At 46.7% G+C, this 10,195-nt stretch overlaps 1 protein-coding gene across 1 annotated transcript; it reads left to right on the plus strand.

Annotated features, from left to right (window-relative positions):
• Positions 1-2,715: 2,715 nt before the first annotated feature.
• Positions 2,716-3,911, plus strand: LOC126994635 (serine/threonine-protein kinase PkaB-like). The gene is made up of 2 exons (XM_050853939.1): positions 2,716-3,635; positions 3,765-3,911. Exon 1 carries the CDS (start codon positions 2,810-2,812, stop codon positions 3,632-3,634), a length of 825 nt encoding a protein of 274 aa, XP_050709896.1. The 5' UTR covers positions 2,716-2,809; the 3' UTR covers position 3,635; positions 3,765-3,911.
• The last annotated feature ends 6,284 nt before the right edge of the window (positions 3,912-10,195 follow it).

The raw sequence follows: 10,195 nt of genomic DNA on the forward strand, positions 1-10,195 counted from the left end.
TTGAGAGAAAGATAAAGAGAGAAAGATAAAGAGATATATAAATAGAAAGATAAAAGACGAAGGGAGGGAGAGAGAGAGAGAGAGAGAGAGAGAGAGAGAGAGAGAGAGAGAGAGAGAGAGAGAGAGAGAGAGAGAGAGAGAGAGAGAGAAGATAAAAGGGGTAAGATTGAGATAAAGATAAAGGGAGAAAGAAAGATAGAGAAAGATGAAGAGAGAAAGATAAAGAGAGAAAGATAAAGAGAGAAATATAAAGAGAAAGATAAAGAGAGAAAGATAAAGAGAGGAAGGGAGGGAGAGGAAATGAGAGAGAGAGAGAGAGAGAGAGAGAGAGAGAGAGAGAGAGAGAGAGAGAGAGAGAGAGAGAGAGAGAGAGAGATGTAATATCGTGAGGGAAAGAATGAGATTATGTAATAACGTGTTGTATCATCTTATCCAGTCATTATTAGTCCAGTGGTGGAGTATACAAGAGCTTTTCTCAGACCTTTCTTTATATAATTTTAGTGTACCTCATCTTGCTTCGGCAAATTCTCTAATATAATATTTTTCCACGGTTCCACCTCTTCCTTTGTATGCTCTGGCTTTTACAGTTTTTAATATATATACCACAGTTATTTTTTTCCTTCACCTGTTTTTTTTTTATCTGCTATCTATTATCTGCTCTAAGCGTGATATGACCTACCTAAGTCCGTTTCTTGTTCTTAATCACCAAAATCTTCGACCTTTGTTTGCTCTGTATGTCATGATGATCACTTCCTTTCTTTCCTTGCTTTCTTTAACATTGTTCATCGCAATCCTCTTTGTGCGATTCTTAGATTTCTCTCCATCGGGCTTTTGAACCGTTCATGGGACTTCCAGGAGACACAGATATTACATTCTCTCTTTCAGGAAAGTGTCAGGTTTCTATTTATGATGTTTATGTTCACTAAAAGCACCAGTATCCTATTTCAGTTTCCTTCATGATTTATTTTCTACGGGCGGGTGTACAGTAACAGTATAATTGATGTGATGTATTTTTTCTTGCGGTTTGTAGTCTAAATTTATTCGTGTGGAAGAACTGAAACGGAGAGAGACCAGCAAAAAGAGGAACGGACAGGCATAGACACGAGTTCCCTGCAAGTCATGTAGCAATTTGTTGAGTGACCTGACACACTACAAATAAATGGCAACACACGATATACAGGAATAACTTGCAACACACTAAGTCATTTGCGCAAGCTTGAAGTAATGCCCTTTTTTGTGTCAACATATAACAACAATAACAACAACAACAATAACAACGACAACAATGTAATTAACTCTGCTGTACATGTACGTTGCATAAAAGTCGGTGCTTGTCTGCATAACTCTCTCTCTCTCTCTCTCTCTCTCTCTCTCTCTCTCTCTCTCTCTCTCTCTCTCTCTCTCTCTCTCTCTCTCTCTCTCTCTCTCTCTCTCTCTCTCTCTCTCTCTCATGTATGTTGTCTGGAAAACATCTGGAGAACGAATGTGTGTGTGTGTGTGTGTGTGTGTGTGTGTGTGTGTGTGTGTGTGCTCGCAGGAAGTAGCATCAAGGTGTAACGAGGGAAAGTAAGGACGGAAGGTTAGCTGATTAAAGGGATCAAGTCGAATTTATGGACATACTACAAGGGTAAAGGGAATACGGTGGGAATAATGAACCGGCGAGCATACGATGGAGCTGGGAGCGTCGGGTTGGAAGTCTGGAAGGTATAATGATGGTCTGTACGATGATGTGGTCCCGTAGTTGAGAATGTGAAGATAAGAAAACTGTTCGGCATGGAAGAAAACAAAATGTGACAAAGAGCGTGCATGAAGTTAGGTATTAGTCAGGTTAGGTGTTACCCATGTTAGGTTTGCATAGAGTAGGTTAGGTTACGCTTAGTTCCGTAGCATGCAGGGAAAATGGTTGACGGTTTCGGGGTAGTGAAGGCATGCTGCAGGGTGGCGATGGCAGGGCGGATGGTTGAGGGTGATGGGGTAGGGTGTCGTTGGCATGGTGAAGGGTTGAGGTAGAGGGCATTGAAGTAGGAGGTGGCAACGTGTCGGGTGTGATGGGGTTAGGGTGGGCAGAAGTGGATGGGGTGGCAGGGGTTGAGGGTGGGTGGTGGAGGCAGGGTGTTGGAAGTGAATCGGTTACGGCGGTCAGGGGGTGGTGGAGAGGGTGGGAGGGGTTCAGGCAGGGTGCTGTGAGTGAAGGGGTTAGGGCGGACAGGAGGTGGTGGTGAGGGCGGCAGGGTTTGATGAAGGCAGGGTGTCGGGTATGAAGGGGTTAGGGCGGGCATGGGTGGTGGTGAGGGAAGTAGGGCATGAGAGTGAGTGGTGGAGACAGGGTGCTGGGTGTGAAGGGGTTAGCGCGGGAGGGGGTAGTATATGGCGAAGACGACAGGGGTTGAGGCAGGGTGTCGGGTGTAAATGTGGTTAGGGCGGGCAAGGATGGGGTGGTAGTGAGGGCGGCCACAAGAAAGGTGAGGCCTCTGGGTGTGGCGTCTGGTCCATGTGCCGACCAGACTAATAACAGGCCATCAGTAGTGTTACCTGGGGGTGGGTAATCGGTAATGAGTAATTAAGGCAAAGAGGTGTGTCTGTAGCTTCTGGCCGAGGCATGCAGACGTCAGCCCGCCAGGAGGCTCAGGCGTACCTACGGACCACTTCTGGGGGTAACGCAGAACAAGCAGACTTTCGGAAATTAGAAAATTGTAGAAAAAAATTGCTATCGGATCTTGCAATAGTTACATCAGATATTATTTGTCCTTCCAGGATACACTTAAATTTATAAATAGGCATTCTCTGGCAAGGAGAAATTTGAAGAGCAATGGCTCCCCCACACACCACCCCCCTCCTCGTGCTGACGAAGGAGCGCATCGACACGCTGGTGTCCCAGCACAAGCAGGTGCTGGGGCGCGGCGCCTCGTGCACGGTATATCTGGTGGAGGTCGGCGGCGCCCAGTGCTGCCTAAAGGTGGCAAGGGAGCAGCGCCTCGCAGCCATGTTCCGCAGGGAGTTTGACATCCTGCTGGACCTGGACGGCGCGGCGGGCGCCCCCAAGGCCTTAGGCACCAGCTTTGGGTTCCCCGCCATGCTCACCACCTTCTGCGGCCAGAACACCTTCTGCGACCTGCACAACCTTGCTGATAGCGACACTGACAGACTAGAGGCTTTCGTGGCGCTGGCCCGGGACGTGCAGCAGCTCCACGCCTGCGGCTACACCCACAACGATATCAAGCCCGACAACGTCGTGGTGCACCAAGACGCCAAAGGCCGCCTGAAGGTGTCCCTCATCGACTACGGCTTGGCCAAGAGATTCGGCACAGGACTCCGCATCGCTCGCACACACACGCACCGCACGCCCTGGATGGCCCCGGAGCTGCTGCGCGGGGCGCCTTGCTCGCCCCCCGTGGACGTGTTCTCCCTCGGCTACGTCCTGAGGCGCGTCCTGGCCACGTGCCACACGCAATACCCCGGCCTGGAGGTGCTGGCCGACAGAGCCATGAGAGCCAACCCTGCACAGCGGCCCTCGGCGGCCCGCATCATCAAGACAGTCAAGGAGTACACGGGCCAGACGTCCAGGAAGGCGGCCTTTGTCCGGCGCGTTCGCAAGGCCTTCTCCTGCCTCTTCCCGCGCCGCCGCCATTACTAAGGCGGCAGACAAGCCAGGGTTTCTTTTCCTTACGGTTGAGCAGTTTTACCAGTTCAGTTGTTTCTTTTGGAGCCAGTTACTCAGCACCCATCAAGGGTTGAGGAATACACTCCCCTGAGTTATTACTAAGGCGGCAGACAAGCCAGGATTTCTTTTCCAAACGGTTGAATAGTTTTACCAGTTCAGTTGTTCCTTGAGGAGCCAGTTACTCAACACCCATCAAGGGGTTAAGGAATACACTTCCAAGTTAATTCAATTATTTTCTTTTCAATTATCTACTTATCTATCAATCTATCTGTCTATCTATCTGTCTATAAGTTTCTGTGTGTGTGTGTGTGTGTGTGTGTGTGAGAGAGAGAGAGTGTGTGTGTGTGTGTGTGTGTGTGTTTATATTGTGCACAGAGTCAGTAAAGAACACTTCTACGAATCATCATAAAAGTCATCATTGTCGTCATCGTCATTATCATTTCCATCATCATCATCATAATTTTATCATATAAATATAGTATACTTATTGTGAAACCTAAGATTACACTAATACATCTTAACACCCACACCCACCCACAGACCCCCCCCCTCACACACACACACACACACCACATGCACTTTACACTACACCCCTTGCACAGTACTTCGTCACGCTGGAATACACTTGTCGGGAAGCTGCGTGAGGGACAGCCATCGGCCCAGCGGGAAGCCGACTTAAGCGTGCACTGCGTCCAGCTTGTTGGGTGAAGTGCAGACATTCATCACGCGAGTTGCCCGTTTGTCTTGCCGCCTCTCCCTCCCTATCCTTTGCCTCCTCTCCCTCCCACTCTTCTGTTACTCCTGCTTTTACCAAATCTACCCAAATCCCCTATTCATTTCGTTTCTCTTGCTCCTCCGACATCCTGCATGCTATCTGTTTCTACCGAGGTTTCGTTTCTCTGCGCTCTCTTGCTTTCTCGTTTTGCACTTCCCTAAATTTTTCTTCCTCTCTAGCATCAGTCTTTTCCTTTTTCCTTTTTTTTCCTAATGCATGCGTCACTTCTCTTCCTTTATGTTTAACCCTTCAGCTTTCCCTGCCTGCCTCCACGTCCTCCTTTTCACTCCTCCCCCTTCTCTTTTTATTTATCTTAATTTTTCTCCTCTTGGTTTTCTTACTTTTCTTCCTCCATTTTCTCAATGTATACCTTTTCTCTTCTTTCCAACCCTATTTCCACGTCTATTCTCTTTTCTCTGTTTCTCCTCCTCCTTTTTCTTTCTCCTCTACCATGAATACCTTCTCTTTCTCTTTCCACGCCTACTTTCACGTCAGTTTCCTTTTCCCTCCTCCCACTCCCACTCCCCCCTTCCTCCTCCCTCTCCTCCTACTTCCAATATCAAGGCTTGCTAATAACATAAAGAGCTAAAACTCCGCGACACACGGCTGCATCAGTTACCATTATTTACAGCGCCATCTATGAGAGAGGAACCAAAACGGGGGGACCATTAAAGGGACTCTCTGCGCTGCTCTCGTGTGTAATATTGTATGGTGTTCCTCCTATGTTATGCTTAGCCATTAGGGAAGGCTGCTGGAGGGCAAGGGGGTCAAGGATGGGGGTAGGGTAAAGGGGCTGGAAGACACTCTGGAAGCTGTTTGGTAAGGTATGGATAGGTGCGGGCGATCGGTCCTTCGTGCGACATTACTCTGCCGCTTTAAAGGCTGAAAGGTTATGACTATTAATGCATTGATCTTCCTGCTTCCCTTGTGGTGTACTCCCTCCCTCCCTTCCTTGTCGGTATTGAGGAGGAAGAGATACGCAAACCTTTGAACCGTTGCAAGAGGGGTCGGAGGAGGAGGAGTAGGAAAAGGGTGGAGGTGAGACGCAGAAGACGCAGAAGGAGGAGGAGGAGGAGGTAGAGGAATTGGAAGCGATAAGTGGTTTATATATACAACTGGGGGAGTAAAGGGAAGATTGGGAGCATCGCTTAAGCTTATGTGTAGGCGGTAGAAGAAGAGGAGGAGGAGGAGGAGGAGGAGAACAGTGTGACGGAAGACAAAAAGAGTCTAAACGGAGGAGGAGGAAGAGAAGGAGGAGGTGCAGGAGGATTAGGAGGAGGAGGAGGAGGAGGAGGAGGAGGAGGAGGAGATAGAACAGGAGCCGTGGAAGCAAGGAGAAGGAGGATTAGGAGAACGTAAAGGAACAAGAGGAGGACGAAGAGGAACAAGAGGAGGAGTAGGAGTAGTAGTAGGAGGAGGAGGAGGAGGTGTATGGTTCAGCTCCGATACATCAGGAGGGAAACACAGCAGGAATTTGGGAACATAGCTGCGGCGTGAAGCAAGAGGAGGAGGAGAAGGAGGAGGAGGAGGAGGAGGGGTCTTGTTTGAGGAGGAGCCATCGCCCGCACGTCACTCAGGGGGGCGGCGATGACGTAGCACAGGTAAAACGACGTAATTACACCTGTCTGGACCAGCCTCCCCCCCTCCTTTCCCTTCCCATCACTCCTTCCTTACGCCTTACCTTACCTTGCCTCGCCTTGCCTCGCCTCCTTCCTTCCTCCCTTTAGTGTTTCCTTCCTTCATGTATTACTGTATCTCGTCCTCCTCCTCCTCCTCCTTCCTTTCCTTCCCATCACTCCTTCCCTGTGCCTTGCCTTACCTTCCTTCTTCCTTTCTGTATTCTCTCTCTCTCTCTCTCTCTCTCTCTCTCTCTCTCTCTCTCTCTCTCTCTCTCTCTCTCTCTCTCTCTCTCTCTCTCTCTCTCTCTCTCTCTCTCTCTCTCTCTCTCTCTCTCGGCCCTGATCACCAAGCTAATCAATGGCGTCGATTGCAATCCAATTACCACCATCTTCTCCTCCTCCTCCTCCTCCTCCTCCTCCTCCTCCTCGTCCTCCTCCTCCTCCTTGTCGTCTTCGTCCTCGTCGTCCTCCTCCTCTTTCATATCTCACTTCCACCTGCTCTCAATTCAACATCTTGCTTCTCCTCCATCTCCTCCTCTTCCTCCTCCTCCTTGTCATCCTCGTCCTCATCGCCCTCATCGTCCTCCTCCATATCTCACTTCCACCTCCTCTCACTTCAGCCTCCTGCATCTTTTCTTCCTTCTTCTCCTCTTCCGTTCTTTTCCTTTCCTCTCTTTTTTTCACGTTTTTTAGTCTCTTCTTTCTCATTTGTGTCCTCCTCCTCCTCCTCCTCCTCCTCCTCCCCAGCCTCCTTTTTATGCAGCCATGATTTGCGACGTATAATGATGCGCGTAAAGTTAAAAAGATATAGGATAATAATGACGGCGCCGGAGAGTGATGATGGTGTTAATGGTGATGATTATGATAGGGACGGTAACCTGACAGTGGTGTGGAAAACTGTACTGCCGAGATTGAGGAACGGATATTTTTTTTCTGAGGTGTTAAAAAAAAGTGATGATTTTGATGGTTACGATGATATCACTTCTTGTCTTTTTTATTATGTGTAAGGTGTTAGGAAGAAAAAAAATGTTAAAAAAAGCAAAAATCGTAATGGATGAAATTGATTGTGGAGGTTTTAATAATTTTGACGATTAATTTGAAGGTGATGAATTATGGTATGCGTAGGAAATAAGGATATGGTGAAAGAGTGAAGGAGAGGAGTGAGAAAATATGCTTGAAGTGAAATGGTAGTTTAAGTTGACGATATAAATGTTGTGAGAACAGAATACAAAAATTAAGAGCTTCGAAATTGAGAGAAAAAAAAAATAAAAAGGAGGGAAGTGGAGGGAAGAATACTTGATAGAAGGAAATGGAGGGAATAATAATGGATAGAAGGAAATGGAGGGAAAAATAATTGATAGGGAGGTATAGGTTAGGAAAATAATAAAAGGAAGGAAGTTATGGTGCAATGAAAGGAAACTAATATTTTTTTTACTTTTTTTCGTTGAGATGGAAGGAAAGATCAGGGTTATGGCATGTTGGCTTAAGGGTGGAGAGAGAGAGAGAGAGAGAGAGAGAGAGAGAGAGAGAGAGTGTTAACAACGCCATATCCTCCCCTCTCTCTCTCTCTCTCTCTCTCTCTCTCTCTCTCTCTCTCTCTCTCTCTCTCTCTCTCTCTCTCTCTCTCTCTCACCCTTAAGGGAACACAACACTACCTTGATCTCTTTTTTTTCCCTCTCATCTCAACGAAAAAACAGAAGAAAAAAAAAACGAAAACTTATCAAAAAGCGAAAACGAGCAGGCGGCCATTACCTCATGTTATCGTAGGTACGTTTGTGTCTGATTTGAGATTTCAACGGCGGACTAACGCTATGAATTCCTGACTCATGGACACGATTCTCTGCTTTTGTTGCTTCCGTATTGCCGCCGCCACCATCACCACTATCCCCCGTCACTGCCACCTCCTCCCAGGGCCCTTTTTAGCAGTTCCAGTATTTCCGCGACAATGGGGCAAAGTCCGTGTGGCTGCGCGCGGCCAGAGTGATGCCCCTGAGCCCCGTGTTCATTGAAAAAGGTGAATGAGGGTGGAACAGCTAGCGGCCGGGATGGAGTTTAAACACAACGACCCTTGATGCTCCTCTTTTGCCGGACTGGTTATCGGAAAGTCTGTGACGAGGATGAGGGTGGAGGGAGGAGGGAGAGGTAGTGTTTCTAGGGGGAGGTGAAGGAGAGAATGAGAATGAGATGGAGTTTGAAAAGGGAGTGACTTCTGTATTGGGTTTAGGGGTGAAAGGGGAGGGAAGAGCACGAAAGGGAGAATTGGAAGGGAGGAAAAGGGAGTGTTTTAGAAGATGGGTATTGGAAGGGACTGTTGTAAGGGAGTGGGTGAATTTAAGGGCGAAAATGGAAGGAAGAGTTCGAAAGGGAGAATTGCAAGGAAGGGAAAGGGATTGTCTTAAAGGGTGGGTATTGGAAGGTATATGTGTATTAGGAGTGAGATGAAATTTAGGAGTGGAGATTGGTTTAAGGAAATGGGAGGGGCGTAGGGAAACGAGAGGGGTATAGGGAGGGGAGAGGTACAGGAAAAGGAGACTGTGGGATATAGTATAAAAGGAGTGGGTGCATGAGACTATTGGTAGAAAGGACGCAAAAGGTAACGTGGAAAGCCATGAAATAAAAAAGAGTAAGATAGGGCAATGTGTTTGGCTCTTGTTAGGAAGAGGCGAAGGGAAGGGAAAGCGCCGAGCAAGAGGCAGGAGCTGAAGGAAAGGGTGAGAGGAGGATATAGGGATGAAAACGATGACATAAAGAAGGATGTGAGTCAGGGGTCATGGCTGAGAGAAAGGATCAAGGTTTGGGGTCAACACAGGGAAAAAGGTGCAGGAGGGAGCGAGCTTGTTGGTTAGGCGTGAAGGTTTCTGGAAATAAGAATGACTTTGAGGAAGTTGTGGGGAGTGAGATGATCGAGGTTTCTATGTTATGGGCTGACTGTTGACATCGGAAAACTTGAAAGGTATTCTGGTGACGAACAACTTGAAAACCTGTTGAATAGAATAATTATACCACAGAATCGGGCTGATGTTTTGCGACACGTGCAACCCAACTTAATTTGCACTTGTACCCCAATTTAATTCCTACTAATTCGATCCCGCATTACTGAATCTAATTTAATTTAACTTGATAATCACCAAATATAGATCCGTTCATTTCCTCCTTATTTTAAAGTAAAAAACCAGTAGTTGATATCAGTGACACTAATAGTAATAATAACTAGAGAAAGAGGCGGAGGAGGAGGAGGAGGAGGAGGAATAGGAGGAGGAGTAGGAGAGGAAGCAGAAGGAAGGGGAGGCTCATGATATATAGTATGAGGAGGTCCAGGTGAAGTGAAATAAAAGAAAAATCAAATTGGAGGCGAGGAGAATTGACAGGACGAGATGCATATAACATGAGGGCGGGGAATACCAGGAACGTGTTAATAATAAGGGATAGGACGTTCGAGGAAATGCGCGGCGAGGACAGGTAACGAAACAGCCTGAAGGAGAGAGTGGGAGTGTAGCGGCTCAGACGGAGACTAGAAGTAATTGAAGCCTCGGGGATAAATGAAGACTGATGGCGGGATTAAGAGAGAAATATAGAAGCTTGGGGGTAATTCCAACAGAGTGACTGCCTTGTAAAGCATAATAAAAGGGTCGGAGGTTGATTTAGAAGCATACCTGGCGATTCGGCTTTGGTGTTTATTGACCGTAAAAATGAATATAGATGAGGCAACCCTACTAAGAGAGAAAACAGTTTGTACGGTGAGATATCTTTGATGAATTTGGTGGAGAAAGATAGACCAAGGGTGAAAAATTTATTTGCAGCCTAAAGATAATAAATGGTCTCAATAATCGTTTTAAAGAGACAAAAAAAAGAGGTACACAGCTTTTCATAAACAGTTCCTTATACCAAATTAATGTTAAACTCTTTTTATAGACAGAGGAATGGTCAAAGAGCCTTTACTAAAGAGACAAATATATAAAGCTACTTAATAATTATTGTCTGTGTTAATAATAATCTTCTTAGAGACAACAATGAGGTCAAAAAGCCTTCTCTAAACTGTCAAATATGTGAAACTAGACTATCCTCTACATATACAGGTATGAGAGAAGGGAGAAAAAGGCTGTACTTAAATTCTGAGTACGTGTGATTAACTACTAACAA

This window comes from Eriocheir sinensis, unplaced genomic scaffold (assembly GCF_024679095.1).
Source record: "Eriocheir sinensis breed Jianghai 21 unplaced genomic scaffold, ASM2467909v1 Scaffold84, whole genome shotgun sequence".
NCBI classification, from domain to species: Eukaryota; Metazoa; Arthropoda; class Malacostraca; order Decapoda; family Varunidae; genus Eriocheir; species Eriocheir sinensis.

What these genes read in the sequence shown, in the direction of transcription:
- LOC126994635 (XM_050853939.1), top strand. Translation starts at nt 2,810, where the DNA reads ATGGCTCCCCCACACACCACCCCCCTCCTCGTGCTGACGAAGGAGCGC.